Raw genomic sequence first — 25,804 nt, forward strand, 5'->3', positions numbered from 1 at the left:
AATGGCCCTAGTCGCAAAGACAAATATTGAACTGGACGAATTACTCCAAGAGAGACTGACAACAGTCACCTACCCCTCAAACCGGTAGAAGAACAACCAGTCAACAACCCGACGCAAACGATGGAAAGAGAAAGACTAACACGATACCACCAGGCGATAGCCAAATGAAAAAATGAGTTTAATCAAATAGACAGAATAGGCGTACTATGCGGCGACAAGCCATGGGACATGGCGGACAGGAAAGCCAATTCACTCATCTACCTAAGCCTCGGCATTGAAGGACAAAAAATGCATGCCAGAAAGTTTCCCCACACAAATGTAGAGAACAAAACAACACAAGAAATATGGGAGGAACTAGAACTGACACTCATACGCCCAAGAAACGTAACATTCGACCGTTACTTACTATTAACCCTCAAACAACAACGTGGAGAGACAATGGAACAGTTCAACTCAGCTCTAAGCTCATTAGCAGAACATTGTCAGCTAGCCCAACTGGAGGACGAATTACTAGGCGACATATTCACGCCGAACATGACAAGCCATGAAATACAGAAAGAACTGTAAAAACGACAGTCATCCCAGAAAAAGCCCTCGAATTAGCAGTTAGCATAGAGCTAGGAATTAGAAGCCGACTAGCCATCCACTCAAAACAACTATCCGATCCTCGCCAAAACGTTTTTATCGGACGCGAGGAAATGATCTCAGAAATATTGAGCGCAAGGTTCCGCGGATCCAATAGAACAACAACATCCCGAGGACCATATAGAGGGAACAACAAGCCAACATACAACAACAATAGAAACACACCCCACAACTGCAGAAACTGTGGACAAACATAGGACATCAATCATACAGCCAAATGCCAGGCAATAGGACAAACGTGCCGCAGATGCAACAAACCCAATTACTTTGCAAAAGTATGCAGATCAAATCTGAATAGACCACCAACACAACGGTTCATAAACGAAGTCGACAATCAAAGCATTGAACAATCGTCCGACGGAAATAACATGATATCCCTACAAGCAGAAATCCACTCAACGTACGGAAACTCAGACGACGAGTATTCCGTAAACATGATGGACACCACAAACGATCCAACTACCCCATCAAAACTCCACGTACAATACGGCCACAGAAAGTTTTGGGTGATGGTGGATTCAGGAAGTTTTACCAGCATAGTTGCAGAAGAGATTGCGAAAGACATCGAGCAAGGGACAGTAACACCTGGTGGAGCCGAACGACAAATCCAATCCAACTGAAAAGCTACACCAACACCTCCATTGAAAACCTGGGCACACTCTACTGTGACATCGAATGTAATGGGTGGCGCGCAAGACGAGCAGATATCATCGTGGTCCCCAACAAACATAGAGCCATCGTGGGAGAGACTAATTCAAACCCCTAGGAATACACCTCAAACAAGAAGACTCCTCAAACGCACAAGGTAAGAACATAGATTCAATAGAAATAATGTCAACATGCACAATTAAAGAGAGGTAGCAACAAAAAAAAACTTAACAACCAGATTGGGACGGTCAAAAAATCATGAGGTAAAATCCAAATTTAAAAGCAACTTCACCCCAGTCCATCAAAGGGGAAGACGTGTACCCTTACACCTAGAAAAACAAGTTGAAAAAGAACTCAAAAAATTACAGAACAACGGACATATCACAAAATTAGAAAAATGCAGCGACTAATTCTACATATCACCAATATTCGTTACAGTCAAAAAAGACAAATCAATAAAACTAGCGATGGATTCAAAAACCACAACAAGGCAATCCACAAAAACAAATATTAAATGCACAACATCGATTGCCTCATGGATAACATCGCACAATCAATAACAAAATCGTCCAACGAAGGACAATTACTATTTTCAACAATAGAACTACCTTACGCATACAGTCAATTACTAGATGAAGATACAGCTAAGCAATGCAATTTCAACATAATAGGCGGTCAGGCCACAGGAACATATAGATTCAATACTGGTTTCTACGGACTATGGGTTATGCCTGCAGAATTCCAAAAGGCGATAGACAAAACATTACATAATCTGAAAAATACCTTTAGCTTCCTAGACGACATCATCATTGTTACAGGCGGAGGTATAGAAAACCACAAGAAACATCTATTTAACTGCCTCGACAGACTGAACAACGAATACTTAGCAATATGATGGGGACACGAGTAAACTTAGCAAACTTAGCAATACAATACTCTCAAATGATGGGGACACGAGATAACAGAAAAAGGACTAAAACCCGTCATTTCCGAGACACAGGCGATAATGAACCTAAAACTACCAACAATTCAAAAACAATTTAGGTCATTTCTCGGCAGCGTACATCACCTCGCGAAATTCATACCCAAACTAGCAACGCTATGCCAACGCTATTCAGAGATTTATTACAGAAAGACACCAAAATACGTATGGACAGAAAACCACCAATTAGATTTCGAAACAATAAAAAACAATATCAGGAACTTAACAAAAAACAACCACTATGACATCAAACGAAATACAAGAGTCAAAACAGACGCCTCACGATCGGGCCTAGGAGCAGTACTAGAGCAAGAAACATGCAACGGATGGGAGACAATATCATACGCATCACGATTCCTAAACTTAGCAGAAGAAAAATACAGTATCAACGAACTAGAATTACTAGCTGTCGTATGGGCACTGGATCATTTCAAACACTATTTACTGGGACACCCCTTTATAGTACAAACCGACCATCGAGCACTCTTATCCATTCTCAAAGAACGAACAAGCAAAATCCATCAGAGCCGCCTAACCCGATGTATGATAGATTAATCCCATTCAACTTTAACATCGAACACATAGCGGGCACAAAAATGGGATTAGCTGATTACATGTCACGAAACTCGTCAGAGCCTGCAAAGCAACCGAATGAATACGACAAAAATTTCATAATAGCAACAATAGACATCATACGAGAAACGTTAAACATAATTGAGAAAAAGGGGTAGACCCAGAAAACAACAAATTCAACAAAACAACAAAACGAAAACGTCCAACGATTCCACACTAAATAAAAACAACAGAATGGAAACGTCCTACGATTCCATATTGAATAAAAAGAACAACATGGAATCACCCGACGATTCCACACACACTAACATAAACGATAAACACACACGACAAAGAGGCAGGTCAAGAAAAGCCATAAAGGAATTACAGCACAGCTCCAAGAAATCACAAGACACAAGTCAGAAATACGTCATGAAGACAATTAAACCGTATACGGTAAGTAATTACAACTTACGCAGCGCACAAAACTCAAACAACACAGATTCCAGCACAACGAATTATGACGTCAGAACAAACCAACAAATTGCACACAACACAATAACACAAGCGCATTTGCCATTTATCTTGCCTAACACACAGCAGCCTAACTTAATTACTCTGTACAAAAATTCTGTTCTACAAATGGACAATCCAAACGATGAACAAACAAATCCAACCACAGGATCACCTTCTCCTAAAAAGGCCTTCTCGATGACTAGTTATATAAGCCCACCCCCCAAACAACCAACAATAGGCACCACATCAGAGAAAGAGGAGCAGCAACCTAAACCCCCCCATGACATCTTTAACACGCAACTCATAGCCGCTATGACCAACCGCGATACCGTACATCGTGAAGTACGTGACTGCATCCTAACTGGGGACGAACAACGATGCATGAAGCTCAGAAAACAAATCCACGCCTAGTGGAGAAGTCTAAGCGTACAAAACGGTTGTGTACTATTAGACAACAAACTCGGTATCCCCAACAGCCTCAAAGAATTGGTCACAGATGTCCTACACTCCACGCACCCGGGAGCATGGGGCATGACCGAATTAGGACAACGTATATGTTGGCCCTTCATCAACCACGATTTGATAAACAAATCGAAAACATGCCGACCCTGCACAGAATTCGGTAAGAATATAAAAAACATAAATCCAAAAAGCCACTGGGCACCTTTACCACAATGCTCAGAACCAAACGAAGAAATCCAATTAGACTTCGGGGGACCAATATTTGATGGACAGGGGAAAAAGTATACTTTCTCGCATGCATAGACCGCTTCTCAAAATTCCCCACTTTGAAATTAGTCACAAATACAAACGGCCCAAACATAGAAAAGTTCCTAAATAAATACATCGCCCAACACGGCGTACCGCGGAACATTAGACTTGACCAAGCCCCTTGCCTAAAAAGCAATAAAGTAAAATTCCTATGTGCAAAACACGATATTAACCTAATATACGCGCCGGCCAATGACCATCGCCCCATCGGCCTTGTAGAACGCCTTATACAAACCGTCAAACGCCGACTAGGATGTATTAAACTCGACCGCAATCAACGACCGTTCAATATTAAAAACGCACTAAGAAACATATCTTTCGAACTTTGAATTTGAAGGAAGAAATATTCTAAACTATCACCCTTCGAAGCTTACTACGGTAGAAAACCGAACACAATTTTAACAAACATAACCACAAAACCCAACAAAAATAACCTAAGTTGGTCAAACACATTTAAAAAATTAGACGACAACATCATAGGCAACGAGGAGCTGATGTCAGAGGAAAGATGGTATGACGAAGATCTAGACAGCGAGGCGGAAGTACAAGAGGCCAAGAGGCAGAAACTTAAAGACGCTAAGAGCGACAACAGTGAGATACCACGAATCTTCAAGCTACCATCCACTAACATCCAACAACCACTCACCCGACACAGTCCACGCCTTCAACTCGCCCGTCGAACACTAGCTGCCCAGAGAAACAAGAAACAACTGCAAGGCATATACGAAGCCAAACCGGAAGAAGCCGCCCAAGTAAAGACGACCGACTCAACCTTCACCATACAAGTGCCAGGACTACAGGACACGGTACTCAACAAATCGGACAATGCCAGATTCGGGACAGCAGAACATTGAAAGGCCCCACTCATTAACTTTGCCGCACGCAAAACAGTCTGCAACCCCCACAAAAAACTCATTGACAGCATGGAACAACACGCAAAGGAGCAAAAGCGAAAGATACTGGGACAACGTAACATCAGAAAGAGAGACACTCAAGCTACTAAAGCAGATAGACATAGTAAGTCAAACCAATCAAAAGTCAATAGAATCACGATCCCGAAAAAGAAGTCATATGCACCCTCACCACGAAAAGGCTCCCCAGGAAACGAAAAGATTCAACGGCCTCCTCACAAGACTCCAACCCGGAGGACAACAATTACCAAGAAACGGACGACAGCCAAGATATGTATATGGCCAAAAACATAGGTCAACTTCCAACATCTTTGGACCCTGACGTCAACACAGTTGCTGACCAGTACATGCACAACTCTAACTCAGGCAAGGACAAGACCCGTAAAAACACTAGACCAAAGAAAAAAAGAAAGAAAACGCTACGGAGAAACCACAAATCTCGACTTCCTTGACTCGTCCGACGCAGATGAGCCACCGCACAAAACACACGCAGCAAGCGTCGCATCTTTCTACCCACCAAAAACAACAATGGGGACACCCCAGTCTCACCAACTCATAGTGCAATTCCAGTAACCTCAATCAGCCACAACAACATAGCAACTGGACCAGCCCACCATTCGCAGGACGAAATAAACCTGGTGTACACCGGCGACAACGATGCCGAACAATGTAACGATGAGAATGAACGACACCTCCAACCCCACGAGTTCTGATCATTATACAACCACTCCAAAAAAGTACATCCCAGAAACTCAACAAACTGAATTAAAAACTTTTGTAACCACGAAAACTATTTCTCATAAGTTTGATGATCCACATATGTCACGTTGCCATTATTTACACCCAATGTTAACATGTGTACTCGAGTTATCTAACAACCTTTCTGTTAATCTTCTGTAAAATTTCTCTCTACAGGGGGAAATGTGGTACCCTTATCACACTCCACCATTTATCCGTGCAGTGAATTAATACTACTTATATCGCAGTACATATTTATTACCACTTTTTGTGTACTCTCTCAATCGTCCGACGATTGACTCTTACTTTCTGTGACAGGTAGTTGTGACCTTGACCACAACTAATACACTAACTGCGAATTGGCTAAGCGCAGTTCTGCCTTAACGTTGAAATTGAATAGTTGTCACTGACTCTCTTCTCTTTACCTATACATTATTCTATAGCAACAGACGTCGTCGATAAACCGATCATCATTGTACTAACGTCACGCCAATTACTAGTACGACAGGTCCATTGAGTGGTTTTTTGCTAGATTTTTTCTCTGACTGACGCGGTTTTTATTTGAAACAAGTATGTCTATGTGTGTTACAAATTTTAAAAAACAGAAGGTTTTCTGTCTGCCTCTGAGATTTGGTTTATCATAGGCAGTTTTACTTCTATCCACAAATGTGCAGACAATATTTTTTTATCTGTTTAAAAATGTTTTTGTCTACGGTGATTATAATTTGCCCTAATTATTGAATTTTACATTTTTCAGGTTTTTTATTTTGTGGTTTTGTTGGAAAACGTTTAATGATGAATTAGTCGTTTACGATATTTTGTTAATGTACGTGTAAGATTCATTTGATCTTTTTCCTAAACTAAGTTTTTGAAAATATATCTTGTTCTCTCGAAGTTTATTTATGATTTGTTCTTTACTTGTGGCAAATTTAGTATATCATAGCTAAACTAGCTTGTGCTTTTTGTTCCTTAGCATCTGATGATTGTTTCATTCAGTTTTTTGTTCTTATAATTTTCTTTTTGCATTTAGTTAGCCGTTTTGGATTCCTCTCGCACAGTAGGCAGACTCATGACCATCAAAGATATTTCCATTAGCAAGTTGAATTTGGGACTCAACACACGCGATGAATATTGGCGTAGGAACAGACAATAAAAAAAGTTCAAATAATAATTTTGACTTGAGAAAATAGGGCGAGGTGATTTTATGCACGGCAAAACGAACTTTGCCAAACCCGCACAAAAGTGGTACTTATGGTTAGGGCAAATTCGGAATTAACCTAGAAATAAAAAAACCTGGTCACAGCTGAAAAATCTGGATTACGAAGGTTTTTAAAGAAATTGGTAACAGATGTGAATATGGATTCCAAATAGGCTAAATATTGTATATACAGCAAAACTTTTTTGATTAAGTTTTTCCAGATAATTCATAGAATTGTTTTAAATTTGTTTCTTTTCCACAACGAAAAAATTAAGAACTTGGTTGCCCAACCTGAAATTTTTTTTTTGATAAAAATCTCAAATCGCATAAGGTATATGAAGTTATTTGTAATGGATGTGTTTCTCTCTGAGTTGGCCAAACCAGCCGACATATATTCACTAGAACTTCGAATCATTAAAAAAAGATATCACAATGGGTAAACACCTTGCTGAATGTTGTGGTAAAGCGCATAACATTGAATGGGAGGTAGTACATGCATGTCGCGTGGTTGATAAACTGATGACAACAAAAGCCATCTACAGAAGCGGAAACCGCAATTAAATACACGCGAAGAACACCAGGGGCGGGAACTGACATTGAAGCATCAGTTCGAATGCAAAAAAAATGACTTTTGAAAATCAAAAAACATTCTAGTACTTGTTAATTCGAAATTTTGTCAACCTCAAAAACTAAACAGATCGGATAAAACGTAATAACTTTTTTCCAGGAAAACAAATAAATGTACCCGAGAATTTCAAAAACTCCAGATAATTTGAAAAAATCGTCTTTATTTTAACACAATTCATAGAATTCCATAGATAGAGTCAGAGACAAGCTTATGTACTTAATAAGTCATTTTTGCTATGAAGCAGTTGTGGACTTGGGAAGCTAAAGCGTGGCTGCTCTGATATTTTGGCAACTGACGTTCTTCATTGCATGAAAAAAAATTCATTTAGACAAACTTCTAGCGGGTAGACTAATTTTTTAGTTTAATTTTGATTTAGGTAGAACGCTTTTGAAGAGATTTCTGAAAAAATTTTGCGTTTTTATTTCAAGGACGGATTTTAAATCATTTTTTTTTTGTTTTTCAGAAATACGCGCTAATTTTGTTTTCTTCCTCTTCAGATTTACAAAATTTTTGTCAAAAAATGGACATCTGTGAGTTTTCAGGGTCTTTGTTTTACGCGGAATAAGGGTCTCCACGATTGTTTTCTCTGCTGCTAGATAATTGTTACAGGCACTCTCAACATACGCTGGATAATTCTCTTAAATCAGACTTTCCTGATATTTTTTTATATCAACAAAAATGTGAGCAACAAAAAAAGTAACCTGTCATTGGTAGCAAAAACCAACTGACACAGATATAATACTGAAAATTTGCAGCTGTGCAACGCTTCAGCATAAGAAAAATGTGATTCAAATGACGTTTCTCAAGTTATATTGCAACATATTATTTGGCTTTTGATCGAGCGCTTGAAACGAACAACATATATGGTGGACCAAAGATCAGCATCCAGATGGACTAGACCTTAGAAAAATTAAAATTGGCAGTAAAGATCAATTGAAAAGAGAAAACCAAAAGAGCATCAAAGGAGCAACACTAGATATCTCGATAATTAAACAATTTTTTTACAATACAGAGACAAATTTACACTAAATTTTGTCAGCAAAATGAAAAAATTATGTGAATTGTAAGTTGTATTCATGGCCCGAAAGTTAAGATCATGCCTCGCCGTACTTAATCCATCTATGATAGCAAACCTGAAATCTCACGTGGTAAATGAGATAAAATGGAATGAATGCAACTCCATCCATGTTGCACTATGCTAACACTAGGATATAAGAACATAAAATGAAGGATTCGCAGGTGGGTCAACATCTCGTTGAATGTAGTGGCCCCACGAATGAAATTGAAAGGACAGTTTTGGATGCTTGTCGCACTGTAGACAAACTCGTGACAATCGAAATTATATACTTTAGCAAGCTGTGTTTGGGACTCAACACAAGCGGTGAATATTGGCGTAGAAACAGACAATGAATTAAAAGTTCAAGTAATAATTTTGACTTGAGAAATGGAGATAGGGCAAAATGATTTTGTGCACGACAAAACGAAATTTGCAGAACACCCACAAGAGTGATACTTATGGTTAGGGCAAACTTGGATTTACCCTAGAAATACAAAAACTTGGTCAGAGAACATGGATAACGAAGATTTTTAAAGAAATTGATAACAGATGTAAATACGAATTGCAAATTGGCTAAATATTGAAAATACAGAAAAATTTTTTTGCTTTACTTATTTGGGATAGTTCCTAGAAGTGATCAAATTATTGTTCCCTTTCAACAACAAGAAAATTAAGAACTTGCGTGCCCAACCTGAAATTTTCCTTTGATAAAAATCTCAAATCGCATAAGGTATATGACGTTACTTGTAATGGATGTCTTTCTCTCTGAGTTGGCCAAACCAGCCGACATATATTCACTAGAACTTTGAATCATTAAAAAAAGATATCCCAATGGGTAAACACCTTGTCGAATGTTGTGGTACAGCGCATAACATTGAATGGGAGGTAGTACATGCATGTCGCGTGGTTGATAAACTGATGACAACAAAAGCCATCTACAGAAGCTGAAACCGCAATTAAATACACGCGAAGAACACCAGGGGCGGGAACTGACATTGAAGTATCAGTTCGAATGCAAAAAAATGACTTTTGAAAATCAAAAAACATTCTAGTACGTGTTAATTCGAAATTTTGTCAACCTCAAAAACTAAACAGTTCGGATAAAAGGTAATAACTTTTTTCCAGGAAAACAAATAAATGTACCCGAGAATTTCAAAAACTCCAGATAATTTGAAAAAATCGTCTTTATTTTTACACAATTCATAGAATTCCATAGATAGAGTCAGAGACAAGCTTATGTACTTAATAAGTCATTTTTGCTATGAAGCAATTGTGGACTTGGGAAGCTAAAGCATGGCTGCTCTAATATTTTGGCAACTGACGTTCTTCATTGCATGAAAAGAAATTCATTTAGACAAACTTCTAGCGGGTAGACTAATTTTTTAGTGTATTTTTGATTTAGGTAGCACGCTTTTGAAGAGATTTCTGAAAAAATTTTGCGTTTTTATTTCAAGGACGGATTTTAAATCATTTTTTTTTTTGTTTTTCGGAAATACGCGCTAATTTTGTTTTCTTCCTCTTCAGATTTACAAAATTTTTGTCAAAAAATGGACATCTGTGAGTTTTCAGTGTCTTTGTTTTACGCGGAATAAGGGTCTCCACGATTGTTTTCTCTGCTGCTAGATAATTGTTACAGGCACTCTCAACATACGCTGGATGATTCTCTTAAACCAGACTTTCCTGATATTTTTTTATATCAACAAAAATGTGAGCAACAAAAAAAGTAACCTGTCATTGGTAGCAAAAACCAACTGACATAGATATAATACTGAATTTTTGCAGCTGTGCAACGCTTCAGAATAAGAAAAATGTGATTCAAATGACGGTTCTCAAGTTATACTGCAACATATTATTTGGCTTTTGATCGAGCGCTTGAAACGAACAAGATATGGTGGACCAAAGATCAGCATCCAGATGGACTAGACCTTAGAAAAATGAAAATTGGCAGTAAAAATCAATTGAAAAGAGAAAACCAAAAGAGCATCAAAGGAGCAACACTAGATATCTCGATAATTAAACAATTTTTTTACAATACAGAGACAACTTTACACGAAATTTTGTCAGCAAAATGAAAAAATTATGCGAATTGTAAGTTGTATTCATGGCCCGAAAGTTAAGATCATGCCTCGCCGTACTTAATCCATCTATGATAGCAAACCTGAAATATCACTTGGTAAATGAGATAAAATGGAATGAATGCAACTCCATCCATGTTGCACTATGCTAACACTAGGATATAAGAACATAAAATGAAGGATTCGCAGGTGGGCCAACATCTCGTTGAATGTAGTGGCCCCACGAATGAAATTGAAAGGACAGTTTCGGATGCTTGTCGCACTGTAGACAAACTCGTGACAATCGAAATTATATACTTTAGCGAGCTGTGTTTGGGACTCAACACAAGCGATGAATATTGGCGTTGAAACAGACAATGAATTAAAAGTTCAAGTAATAATTTTGACTTGAGAAATGGAGATAGGGCAAAATGATTTTGTGCACAACAAAACAAAATTTGCAAAACGCCCACAAGAGTGATACTTATGGTTAGGGCAAACTTGGAATTACCCTAGAAATACAAAAACTTGGTCAGAGAACATGGATAACGAAGATTTTTAAAGAAATTGATAACAGATGTAAATACGAATTGCAAATAGGCTAAATATTGAAAATACAGAAAAATTTTTTTGCTTTTCTTATCTGGGATAGTTCCTAGAATTGGTCAAATTATTGTTCCCTTTCAACAACAAGAAAATTGAGAACTTGCTTGCCCAACCTGAAATTTTCCTTTGATAAAAAACTCAAATCGCATAAGGTATATGAAGTTACATGTAATGGATGTATTTCCCTCAGAGTCGGCCAAACCTGCCGACATATGACCACTAATAAAAAGATGAAAGTATGTGAATTGTAAGTTGTATCCATGGCCCGAAATTTAAGATCATGCCTCGCCGTCCTTAATCCATCTATGATAGCAAACCTGAAATCTCACGTGGTAAATGAGATAAAATGGAGTGAATGCAATTCCATCGATGTTGCACTATGCTAACACTAGGATATAAGAACATAAAATGAAGGATTCGCAGCTGGGTCATCATCACGTTGAATGTGGTGGCTCCACGAATGAAATTGAATGAACAGTTTTGGATGCCTGTCTAACAGAAGACAAACTGATGACCATTGAACTTATTTAAATTAGCAAGTTGAATTTGGGACTCAAAACAAACGATGAATATTGGCGTAGCAACAGACATTAAAAAAAGTTTAAGTAATAATTTTGATTTGAGAAATGGAAATAGGGGAAAAGGATTTTGTGCACGACAAACCGAAATTTGCAAAACCCCCACAAGAGTGATACTTATAGTTAGGGCAAACTCGGAATTACTCTAGAGATACAAAAACCTGGTCAGAGAACATGGATAACGAAGGGTTTCGAAGAAATTGATAACAGATGTGATTACGAATTGCAAATAGGCTAAATATTGAATATACAACAAAATTTTTTTCATTTAATTTTTTGAGATGGTTCCTAGAATAGATCAAAATTTTGTTTCATTTCCACAACGAAGAAATTAGGAACTTGCTTGCCCAACCATAAATTTTCTTTTGATAAAATTCTCAAATCTTATAAGATATATGAAGATACAAGTAATGGATGTATTTCCCTCTGAGTTGGCCAAACCAGCCGACATTTAACCACTAGAGCTTTGGAGCATTAAAAAACGATATCCCAAAGGGAAAACACCTAATTGAATGTTGTGGTACAGCGCATAACTTTGAATGTGAGATTCTAGATGCATGTCGCGCGGTTGATAAACTGATGACAACAGAAGCCATCTACAGAAGCTGAAACCGCAACTAAATACACGTGAAGAACACTGGGGGCGGGAATTGATATTGTAGTATCAATTCTCATGCAAAAAAAATGAATTTTGAAATTCAAAAGATATTCTAGTACGTGTTAATTCGAATTTTTGTCAACCTCAAAAACTAAAGGATATAAACAGATCAGAAAGAAAATAATAGTTATTTTCCAGGAAAACAAAACAATATACCCGAGAATTTCAAAAACTCCAGATAATTAAATAAAATCGTCTTTATTTTAACACATTTCATAGAATTCGATATACAGAGTCAGAGACAGGTTAATATACTTAATAGGTCGTTTTTGTTATGAATGAGTTGTAGATTCGGGAGGATTTCAGAGCTTGTCTGCTTTAAGATTTTGGCAACTGACGTTCTTTTTTGCCTGAAAGAAATTTCAATTACGCAAACTTCTGGCGGGTAGACTCATTCTTCAATGTATTTTTGATATAGGTAGCACTCTTTTGAAAAGACTTTTACAAAAGTTTCGTTTTTATTTCAAAGACGAATTCAAAATCAATTTTTTTTTCGTATTTCGAAAAAAACTTGCTGATTTTCTTAACTTCCTCTTCAGATTTACAAAATCCTTGTCAACAAACGGACATCTGTGAGTTTTCAGGGTCTTTGTTTTACGCGGAATAAGAGACTCCAAGATTGTTTCCTCTGCTGCTAGATAATTGTTACAGGCACTGTCAACATACGCCGGATGATTTTCCTATATCAGATTTTCCTGATATCGTTTTTTTATATCAACGTAAAAGTGGCCAACGAAGAAAAAGTAACCTGTCATTGACAGCCAAAACCAACTGACACAGAAACAATACTGAATTTTTGCAGCTGTGTAATATTTCTACAATACAGAGACAACTTTACACGAAATTTTGTCAGCAAAATGAAAAAAGTATGTGAATTGTAAGTTGTATTCATGGCCCGAAAGTTAAGATCATGCCTCGCCGTACTTAATCCATCTATGATAGCAAACCTGAAATCTCACGTGGTAAATGAGATAAAATGGAATGAATGCAACTCCATCCATGTTGCACTATGCTAACACTAGGATATAAGAACATAAAATGAAGGATTCGCAGGTGCGTCAACATCTTGTTGAATGTAGTGGCCCCACGAATGAAATTGAAAGGACAGTTTCGGATGCTTGTCGCACTGTAGACAAACTCGTGACAATCGAAATTATATACTTTAGCAAGTTGTGTTCGGGACTAAACACACGCGTTGAATATTGGCAAGTGAACTCACAATAAAATATAAGTTCAAATCAAAATTTTTAATTCAAAAATTAAAATAGGGCCAAAAAAATTTTGTGCATCGCAAAACGAAAATTGCAAAACCCCACAAGAGTGATAATTATTGTTAGGGCAAGTTCGGAATTAACCAAGAATTACAAAAACATGGTCAGAACTGAATTATCTGGATTAAGAAGGTTTTTAAAGCATTTGATAACAGATGTAAATATGGGTTGCAAATAGGTTAAATACTGTATATACAGCAAATTTTTTTATTTAATTTGTTGAGATAGTTCCTAAAATTGTTCAAATTTGTGTCTAATTTCAACAACGAGAAAATGAAGAGCTTTCTGGGCCACCCTGAAATCTTCTTTTGATAAAAAACTCAAATTGCATAAGGTATATAAAGTTACGTGTAATGGATGCATTTCCATCTGAGTATATGGCCAAACCTGCCGACATATAGCGACTAGAATTTCGGAGCAACAAAAAAAGATTTCCCGAAAGGAAAACACCTCGTTGAATGTTGTGGTACAGCGCATAACATTGAATGAGAGATTCCAAATGCATGTCGCGTCATTGATAAACTGATGACAACAGAAGCTGAAACAGCAACTAAATACACGCGAAGAACACCGGGGCGGGAATTGACATTGAAATATCAGTTCGAATGCAAAAAAAATGACTTTTGAAAAACAAAAAATGTTCCAGTACGTGTTAAATCGAAATATTGTCAACCTCAAAAACTAAAGGATATAAACAGATCGGAAAGAAAGTAATAACTCTTATCCAGGAAAACAAAACGATATACCGGGGAATTTCAAAAATTCCGGAAAAAAACATTGAAAAAATTTTGGTGCAATAAATGTAAATAAACTGTTGTAAGTATGATTTTAACTGTAAATAATCTCAAAATTTCGTTATTATTTCATTATAATTAGAATTCGATAGAGTGCCTCAAAGACAAATTTATGTACTTTTGTGAAAGAAACCAATTTGCCAAATTAAAATTACTTTGGTTATTTAAAACAAAAGAATTTTGAACTTTGCGTTCATCATCAGGCTATAATTGTTTCACAAATTGTTAAAGGAAAAAATGAATATATATTTACATTTGTCTGAGGACACAATTAAAACAATTCTAGTAATTATTATAAACATTTCAATCGAAAATTTTGTCTTTATACAAAATTTAGCTTACTTACAACGCATATTTACATTTGTTATCAATTCTTTAAAGACATTTCTATTCCAGGTTTCTCGATATTGGCAATGTTTTTGTGTTTTTGTGATCAAAATTTTATTATATACTTGTAGATCATTTTTTCCACTGTTAAGCGTGCCGATGAACGCAATTGTTGAAAATGTTTGTTTTTTTTGTCAATATAGAACTTTTTTGACAGCTGTTTTTCCTCTGAAATGTAAATACTTATTCAATTTATCCAATACCAATTTATGAAAAATTTTTAGCCTGATATCGAACGTAAAGTTTGGAACCGTTTGTTTCGAATGCCCGAATTTTTTTTACAAAGTATTTCTTCTACAACATTTTCTTTTTAAGAATTAAAAGAGATTCTAAGTAAATATCAGGCTTGAAATTTTTACAATTCCTAAACAATTTCTTGCGTAGGCCTAGATAAAAATATATTGTTAAAAGAGAAACAATGAATTTATAACCTCAATGCACCTATTTTTGGAGGATATGACATGATCATGAAGCCCTCCTCTGATCAAGAACTGCCGAACTAACCCGAATTCTTCCCTAAATCGATTCCATAGAGCTGAGGCATCATTGGATGTCGTTAAGGAGATACTCAGATCCCCTAGTATGACTCCTGTCGTAAAGCAATCTTTTCTCCTCAGAGATTGGGGTGAAGTTCTCACTAAAACATTTGAAACTACTTGCAGGAGTTCGATGAACAGCGATTAATTGTAAAATTATTCGTTCAGCTTTAAGTATTATGAAAAAGCACTCAAAATTTTCTTTCAACGAAAATAAATGTATATTGACAATTCGTGTTTCTCTGCGTCAAAATAGAATGTTTTTCTTAGATGAAGAGAGGAAGTAATTGTCAAATAAACCTTAAATTAATTTTAAAAAAAAACAAATCTTTTCGAACATTGCGTTCAACGTCGGGTTTCAAAATTAAATGAAATCAATTACAAAGTATAAAAACTTGTTTTTGACTCAAATTTCAAGAAATGATTTAAAATAACATCGAATTTTAGAAACTATTTATAGTTAAAATCACATTTGCAACATTTTATTTTCACTTTTACAAAAAAATCAAATGAATTTTTATTCCGGATTTTATTGAAAATCCCTGGCATACTGCTTTCTATTCCTGGAAACCGATTTTTATTTTCATTCCTATCTATCTGTTTTTATTTTTTACTTGTTGGGGTTGACAAAATTTCGAAGTAACATTTACCAGAATAATTTTTGAATTTCAAAAGTCAAATTGTTTGCATTTGAGATACTAATTCAATGTCAATTTCCGCCCCCGGTTCTCATCGCACGTAACTAATTGTGGTATCAGCTTTTTGATGTAGATCGCTTCTATTGTCTTTAGTTTTTCAAACCCGCGACATGTAACAAGAATATCCCATTCAATATTATGCGCTGTACCACAACATTCAACGAGGTGTTGTCACTCTGGGGAATCCTTCTTTTGATGCTCCGAAACTCTAGTGGTAACATGGCTGTTTTGGCCAACATAGATGGAACATCAATTACAAGTAACTTTATATACCACATGGGATTTCAGATTCTTATCAAAAGATAATTTCAGGTGGGCAAGCAAGTTCTTAGCTTTCTTGTGAAAATGATTTGAATATCACACAAGTTTTTCAGTCTAGTTGCAAAATTTTGAGTAATATTTCTTCTGTATTGAACAAAAAACCTCGGTATAGGCTCCTTATTGTTAAGACTTTTAACATTTTTGAGATGTTGTTCAGTTTGGGGGGGGGGGTTGCTGTGACCTTTTCACTCGTGACTATTTTTATGCAACGTCTCGTGAACAATACTGGACGACTACTCAGTTGGATATCGATTTTTGTCTTTGGCTCTATTTCTAAGAAATGAGTTAAAATAACATCGAATTTTTGAAACTATTTGCCGTTATTTAAAGAATTTTTGAAACTTTATCTTTTTGTTGTGCATTTTTATGCGCTGCTGTGAGTTTTCGTCGCAGGCTCACTGTTCAGTCTGGTTGCCGCCGTATTGGCAGACAGGGTGTTTAGCCGACAACCAAAAATTGAGAAATTTATCCGACAATTTAATTAAAATGAGCAATAAAGCCTATTCTAAAGCTGTGATTGGCCAATTTAAAACACTTTTTCGTAAGCGGACAAATATACCGCAGTTTTTTCATCAACTAGTGTAACGAAGCTCAATCCGTGGTCGAACCGTAGTTTACCGCATCTGGCCATGCCTCGCGGGCCATGGCCATGCCTGAGCGACCCGTGGGGATTTGATATGAATCTGTCACAACCGAACTACTGATTTGTGGACCAATTATGGACTTTAATTACCAATTATGAAAAAACTGTCGGCTAAATTTCTCATTTTTTCCTTGTCGGCTAAACGCCCTGTCGGCCAAATTTCCTAGCACCGTTCAGTCTATTGGGTGGATCATACCCCTTTTTTAGGTTTTAATTGCATTTGTATTTTTTAGTCATCTGCCAGATTGCCATAAAATTAATAACGTTAATTTATTTTTGTCTCTTTATGTTTCAGGTTAATTGCTTAAACTCGTGTTTTCAAAACTAATCGCAGCTGACTGATCGCTTTTCCGCTGTTTGACTCTTCATTGTGAAATCGGTGAACATTAGAGTGATTAGATTGAATATGGAGGAAGAATACGATGTCATAGTTCTGGGAACTGGTTTATCGGTAAGCTTTTTTTCATAGAAATTATTTTTACTGATTGCCATAAGTTAGTTAGCTCTCGATAACTAAAAAAATAAGTAAACAACTCAATGGTAAACTTATTAATAAACTATTAAACTTCAGGATCTTTTCCGTTTGTGCCCCCAGCTTAGTGGGCGCATATTATTGGCACCCCCAGAAGCACGTGCCATACACGTGAAGCCACTCGGCAAGATACAAGAGGCGAATTCAAAATTCCGACAAGTCGTTCACAAAAAACCGACGGCAACTTCCGTAGAACTAAGTCTCTCCACAGCCTAGTTATTAGAGTATACAAAGACTATGGACAGTTCCTAAACAAGCAAACGTTGCTGAGGATTTACTACTATAGTGAACCATAATGTAGACAGTGCACGGATATTACACTACAAATTATTCAAAAAATCATTCACCGAAAACAATAAATGCACATGAAGAATAAACTTTGAAACACGGGTGAAAACCCCTGAGCAAATACTCTAAAGCCTTATCTACTAAGATGATAGCATCTACTAAAGATGCTATCATTACAGCCAGATTGCGCAGATAGAAGCTGTTACCAAGATGAGCAGCAGAATGGCATGTTTGCACTCCATAAGTTACAAACATGCTCTATCATCTGATTTTTTAAAATGCTCCCGAATATTATAAATGCTGCCGTCATTGCTGTGATGCGCACACACGAATCTGCGGAGCCTGGGGGCTCGATGAAGACAAATAGAGAAGGTTGTTGACAGCCCTCGGTCAAAAATCCGTTAATCTTCAAAATTGCATGACAAAATCAGCTATGAACATATCGTCGGGGAGTATATTTTGCATTGGCAGTTTGGATCTGTATAAACCTTGCCTCATTGAGTTGCCACATTTCGTTGCCTCACTAGATGACAGTCAATACGGATTCAGCGACAATACAATTCATGTTTTTTATCAACGGGCTCTATGGGCTATACGACAAATCAGAAACGGATCGAATGGCAGTCCTGAATGTAGATTTTGCCAAAGCCTTCGATACGGTTCCGCACAATAGAAACCTTCAAATTCCTCGGTCCGAAAGTTGGACACGACCAGAAAAAGTGCCAAGGACTCCTGAACAGAGCCGATACTGCCAAATTATTGCGTGGCCACGACTACAAATTGAAACTGGACAAGTTGAGGACTGAACTAAAGAAGAACAGCTTCAGCCACGTGTCGTTAATGAGTAGAGTAACCTTCTAACTGAAGTTATCGCGTCAGAGAAAATTAGGCCATTTAAGTCGAGATTGGACAACTACTGGAAGTATCGAGAGCTTAAGTACCTGCATGATTCTAGGAGTTGAAGTCGTCCAATAAAGAGACGACCTAGGAAGTGGTCACAAAGAAAGCTGTGAACAGAGGACTTTTCATGCTCACAGAAACAAAACTTGTGAACGACTCCCTGATACAGAAACTCAACCAATTTGGCATTTGTGGAAAGCTTCTCCCCCTAGTACACTCCTACCTGATGACAAACCTTCTAACTGAAGTTATCGCGTCAGAGGCTATTATTGCTGCGTTGAATGAGGCTATTATTGCCAACCCATTCAAGCCGTACTGCTATAGCAATGTGGATGTTAACACGAATCTCTGGTATGAATGGATATTTAAACTGATCGAAATACATGTTCCTGTTCGAACTAAAAATAGACAACTACTGCCTCCATGGACATCCCATCACATGAACAAGATTAAAACTGAGCGAAGAAAACTACAGAAAAAGGGTCTGTGTACGTCTGAAAAACTGAAAAAGCTCACTGAGGAATGTAATCAATTGCAAATAAACGATAGAGTCGAGTACGAGCAAAAGCTTTTTGCCAGCAGACACAAAGGACGAATCTACAAATATTTGAAAAGCCTGAAAAAGGATAGTCTACCACCAGTCATAAAATCTGAAAACTTGAAAAGGGAAGCGAGCACAGATCTCGAGAAAGCAAACCTTTTTAATAATTACTTTGCTACGGTAGTGACTGATGACGGTTATGAATACTTCGAACCAAGTGAACAGCATAATTTTGGGGAAAATGACATCTTAATTACGGAAGATTTAATCAAAACAGAGCTAAAGTCACTTAACATCTCGAAGAGCAGAGGTCAAGATTCGATACCACCCTTATTGTTTAAAAGATGCGGGGGATCAATAGCTATGTCCCTGAAAAACTTGTTCTGTAATATCAAGCGATTGCGCAAATTTCCATCTGCTTGGAAGACTGGTATTGTCAGTCCGATATACAAAGATGGTGACAAAAGAGAAGTTTCGAACTATAGGCCAGTTACTCTATTAAACATTGTCGCAAAATTATTTGAAAAATTTATCTTTGCATCACTCTACACTGCGTTTGCTGATCGAATAAGCAATTTCCAATTTGGTTTTAGGCCAAGACGTTCTGTTGTACTACAATTACTATACAGTTTGTCTCATATTTACTCACACTTGAACTCGAGAGATTCTGTTAATTTATTTATTTTGTTTGATTTCTCCAAAGCGTTTGACAAAATAAAACATAGTATCCTGATGAAAAAGTTACTTCAAATTCCCATCTCCAAGGCTTTATTCGAACTGATACAAGACTATTTATTAGGAAGAACACAGAAAGTGCGAATAGGTGACCAGCTATCAAATGAGCGAACTGTAACATCTGGAGTACCACAGGGATCGGTATTGGGACCATTATTCTTCCTGATATACATAAACGATCTCCCCAATGCTGTTTTCTCATCGTTAGCCTTACTATTTGCTGATGATTTAAAACTTCTTTACAATGGGAGACCTGAACAAGAATCCTTAGAAAAACTGCAAACGGATTTACAAGCCCTTCACAACTGGAGTGTGCAAAACCATCTACTATTTAACTTGAAAAAATGTTCCATTAGCGAATTTCAGTACGGTAGAAATAAGAACACCCTAGAAGATTTTTGTTTTATTATGAATGGAAGAAATTTAAACCACAAAAGCCTTGTTCGTGACGTTGGCCTGTTCATGGATGAATCACTAAACTGGAACGAGCATGTGAAAGTAAGAGTTGGAATGGCCAGAAAATCGTTCTTTCGGTTGAGAAGAAGTACGTCCCCGATCATTTGCACCAAGAGTAAAGTCGACCTATACCGATCAATAATATCAATGTCGATGCTATCTGCATCCGAATGCTGGGAACTAAGAAAAACGAATTTCGAAATAATTGAAAAATTCAATAAAAAGGTTCTGAAGTGGATTTGCGGAAATTTTGACTACAAGGATGCTTTGATCAAATCAAACTTATTACCACCACTCTACATTAAAGTGCTTAAAGACCTTCTACTTTTCAGTAACATCTTGGAAGGAAGGTACAATGTCGACTTTTCGAAAGAATTCAACATCACCAACAGCGGTAGAAGGAGACGTGTTGTGCTTCCAGACACTAGATTTGAAATACAGAGGCAAAATTTTTGGTATAGGACTGGATTCAGAATAAACGTCGTGCAAAGAGCTCTTGATTTCTTTAACCCGGAGAATCTGAAGAACAAACTTATTGAATACATGTGGAGTTATTTTAATAGACATTGGACTGAAAACAATCCCTGTACTTGGATTTTTATTTGTTTATGTACAAACTGTCGTGCCAATCCTAGATTGTAAACGCGGGGTGTGATTCCCCAGTGTCATATCCACGAATTCATAATAATAATAATAATAATAATAATAATAATAAACAGGCAACAATACGTGCGCATTGACGACAACTCATCGACCCTGAAAATGGTGACAAGTGGGCACCGCAAGAGTCCATACTGGGCCCACCCTTATTTCTACTGTTTATCAACGACATTCCTGAAGCTCTCACTGAAGTTAGTTGCTATGGCTATGCAGATGACTTCAAAGCCGTCGTCTTGATCCAAGACCAACTGAACAGTACTACAGCAAAGCCCGAAAAATGGCTCCAACAGAATGCTACCAAACATCAAGAAATCAACACTCTTCAGCCTCAAAGGAACCCTGCAAACCTCCCTTGATGAAGAAGAAACCCTTGTCGACTGTGCAAAAGCAATGCGATCTGGGACTCATCATAACCAATAATCTCAATTGGAGCAAAACTGTTTTCGCCGGGCAAGTAAATTTGTCAAAGCTCTGTTCAAATTGAAGTAAAGCCTCACATAGAAGTGCACGACCGAGATAAAGCTTAATGCATTGTCTTGGGGGAATTATTTTGACGCCTTGTGGGACAAACCATTGTTGAATTCAGGAAAACAATTCATTTGTCTCTGACAGCGATGTGGAATTGAGTTTTAAGCCAACATGCTCAAAACTCCTGAACGCATATGTTGGCTACGTCGCTCCAAACCTTATGTATGTTTCACGAGCTTGGGCGCCAAACAGAACCCAGCAAAAAGCTTGGACGTGTGCAAAAAAGGGCCACAAAGTGAATAATGGGCGGTGAAAAGAAAAAGAAAGAGTTGTGAAAAGAGTTGTTTCTGAAACAACTCGAAATGCTCCCGATCAACTATCTTGAACTGCATGACATTCTTTACTTCGTATTGATTCTGAAGAAAAAATATGATGCTAACGCGTTTTTCTACACGAGGAACACAAAAAGGATTTATATTGCCCAAAACAAAAATACAAAAGACTGACAGTAACTTTACGTTAGAGCGAAAAGACAGGAAACTTTAATGAATTCTACAATGTGCAGAAACCCTGTACATGGCAAATAATATTCACCTGTAGAAACTGTAAGAAATTTGAAAAACTACCTAATCTGTCGTCTTGAAACTGACTCTAATAACTGAACTGAGGGTTCCGAAACCCGTGGGTCAACCCTAAATGCGTATCTACCTCTACTAATACGCAATACATTGAGTACGAGATATTTTGGCAAGTGACCCCCAGGACGAAAATGCCTGCATACATTTGAATAGCAAATTAGCCGTTAGTCGACTTGCTCAGCATTTGGCCCTGCCGTCAGAATTCTAATGAGAATTAAAATACTCTTTCATCGGAAAACATGATCCTGCTTTCTGTTACCATCTTACCAAGTGCCATTTCATTACGAAATAACATCTTTTTGAAATAGCACAGCAGATTTTTGTTCACAATGAAGTGGAAATATTTGAAGACTTTAGAGTACTTGGTAATGTAATAAGCTCTGACAATGCAGAGAAGAAATTTATTAAGCTCAACGGAAATTGTCAAAAAAGATGGCCTTTCATGCTGATATTTCACCGCAAAATGTTCATAAATCGTTCTTTGCAGTGGCTCAGCATAAATTGACCTTCTTAGCTCGTACACCTGATATTGAAGACCTGTTAAAAGAAGGTCAGAAATTAATCAATAATCTACTAAAGAGTCCATCCCGCCTACAATAAAAAAATCCCGGAAGATGTTTTCATTGCCGATAAGGGAGGGTTGCCTGAACGTCCTTAAACCTGAAGATACCTTTAAAGAATGCAAACGAACAGTTCAACTTTCAAGTCCCTTCTCCCTATCTCTGCCCGAAGCCTAACTAAAGTAACAACAAATCATATATGAAATAAAAATGAAAAAGAGCTGGATATCAAATCGAAAAAAAAGTAATCAAGAGCGAATTAAATAAGGCGAGATTCGTTCACTTGACTTAGCTAGTGACATAGCATCAAGCTGGTTGAACGCTAAGCCTTTAAAGAAATGTCACTTTGAACAAAGGACAAACTAGTTTCGTGACGGCCTTGTTCTTCGCTTTGGTTGGGACCCAGTAATGATGACATTAATCCGCTCATGCAGTGAAAACTTCACAGGATACACTCAAATGAGAAATAATCAACTTTGCTATTCTTTTGCAAATCTGTTAAGTGATGTCTCTTCGATCTCGAACCTCGTCTTCAGCCGTTGCAAGGGGAAACCTTGGCTGTTGAATCAACGACAACTGATGATGATGCAAGTTTAGATATCAAGGGCAACGGACTTTGGGAATCCAGGTTCAACGAAACATACTTTGATGTGAAAAATTTTAAACCGACTAGCAGAAACTTGCCTTGAAATCAGTAGCGAAGCTTACAATTATCATATTAAAAAGAACAAATATGAGCAAATAGTAATTGATGTTGAGAAAGCAAGATATTTTCCGCTTGTCTTCGCATGCTTTGCTGATGCTGGCCCAAAAGCCCTGAAACAAGAAGTTTCATCCTCTGCGTTCGGGACTCAAAAACATTTAGGCGGCGCAAAATTGTTGATGCTTCAGTGGGAGTTCTTGAATAAGGGAGACTGTTAGCTTTACTCATCTGCTTTGGCCATTAGTTCTTTGTGTTCTAGTGCTTAGTGCTCTCTGTCTTATGGGTTAATTTTCTTTCTTGCTGAGGGTGAGACCATGCACTCGGAGAAAAGTACAACACAAGACAATCCACTTTGAATGGCCATGCATGCATTAGCTCTTTCAATTCATAGAGCAAATCGATTCTGAAAAATGAGCAGAATTGGTTCGCAGTTGTTCACGTCAAGATAAGAGATGGAAAGGGCATCCTTGGCTTTTTAATTGATAGCGACGTTAATTTCAGGGCCCATATAAAGCCGACTGTTATAAACCAATTATCTCAATAATAAGACTTTCTTGATACCTCAATGAAAAATGGGTACTGCTGTTTTTTGATAAGGTAAAAAGATATGCCCTCGACTAAAAGAAACTAGATTTACTAGGTTTACTTGAAGCTCCAAAGGAAGCCCATTGGATCTGTCATAATTAAGCCTTGACTTGATTTGTTCTGTTTTGTAATTAGCAGTAAAAAATCAAAAGATTTAAAAGTATTTTTAAAAAACCGGGACTGATTACAATCCCGAGTTATTTTTGGACTGTAAAAAGCAACGATTAGACCAAAGCTATCCTGGCTATTGCTGTTCACCCATTAGGAACAGTTGTTCTAACTGCAAATTGTTCCCAGTTTTTTGGCGATGGATAATTTGACGAAAAAAGTTAGTATATCATAGTATTCCATTGAGTAGGGAACGACGCAAGGTGATTCCCTCTCGATACACTCATAGTATTTTCTTACTGCCACTGATGAAAGATTGGTTGCAACATTTGACTCTCCTCAGACCGAAATACTGTTACTTTAATAAACTGAAAATTTTAATTATTCACGACTATTCAAAGATCTTTGATGGATGGGATAGACTAAGCGGGCCCTCTAACGAAGACGAGCTGAGATTGGCCCTCTCCAAAGCTACTGGATGCTTCAAAATTCAACAGCAACTAGTCGAATCCTATTTGGAAACGGTTCAGGATGATCAGCTCGATACAGAATCCGATGTGATTCAAGACAAGCACACAGTAGTCCGAAAGAAGCTATTTCAAACGGGAAAAGCCATAAGCAAAGTTGAGCTGGAAAAGATGGCCGAAAACGTGACTACGAATAGGTCTTTCGGAGATGCAACACAGCACCAGCCGCAAGTTGCAAATCTACCACAGATACAGCTATCCAAATTCGACGGCAAATTCACTGATTGGATAGCTTTTATCGATCAATTCAATACAGCCGTGCACCTCAACACAAAATTGTCAAATAGCCAGCGACTTGTCTATTTGAAATGTTGCCTATCAGGTCCCCTGAAAAACTAATAAAAAGCCTGTCATCAACTGACAGCAACTACGAGACGGCAAGAAATCTACTCGAGCAGCGATACAAAAACGATCGCATCATTCTACGTACATTCCAAGCTAGGACAGTTGACTTCAAGCCTGTGAGAGCAGAAACCCAATACCAACTCCGTCTGCTGCACAGTACTTTCAATGAAGTAGCTCAGTCGATTCACTCACTTGGCCGACAAGTTGATAACGACCTGTGGCACTATTGTCTTTTCACAAAATTGAATGTCTAATCTCAAGAGGGCATGGGAACTCAAAAGTGAAGGCACTTATTGTCTTAAAATTCACTAATGATGACCTTTCTAGAAAACAGAGTAAGTTCGATGGAAATGCTAAACGATCCCATTCTCCCCCAAACAACTACACGTCACTGGACGGGATGAGCTATCAATGAGGCTATCAATGCTACACCTGGCACACATGCTTGTAATTTGATTCAAAAATATTACCAAATGACTATCTTACCAACTGCCTGCGTTCAAGTAATTGGTAGAAACAAACAAATACACAATCGAAGAGCATTATTAGACACAGGAGGTCATATC

The 25,804-nt window shown here is 37.4% G+C and overlaps 1 protein-coding gene across 1 annotated transcript in view; it reads left to right on the forward strand.

Annotated features, from left to right (window-relative positions):
- Positions 1–25,804, forward strand: part of LOC142353128 (rab GDP dissociation inhibitor beta-like) — a 175,421-nt gene that overhangs the window by 128,750 nt on the left and 20,867 nt on the right. The window contains exon 2 of the mRNA XM_075405339.1: positions 17,486–17,643. Coding sequence (XP_075261454.1) covers positions 17,599–17,643 — 45 coding nt within the window. The 5' untranslated portion in view covers positions 17,486–17,598. The remainder of the gene's footprint in view (positions 1–17,485; positions 17,644–25,804) is intronic.

The sequence above is a fragment of the Convolutriloba macropyga genome, chromosome 14 (assembly GCF_964194025.1).
Source record: "Convolutriloba macropyga chromosome 14, txConMacr16.3, whole genome shotgun sequence".
Lineage (NCBI taxonomy): Eukaryota > Metazoa > Xenacoelomorpha > Acoela > Convolutidae > Convolutriloba > Convolutriloba macropyga.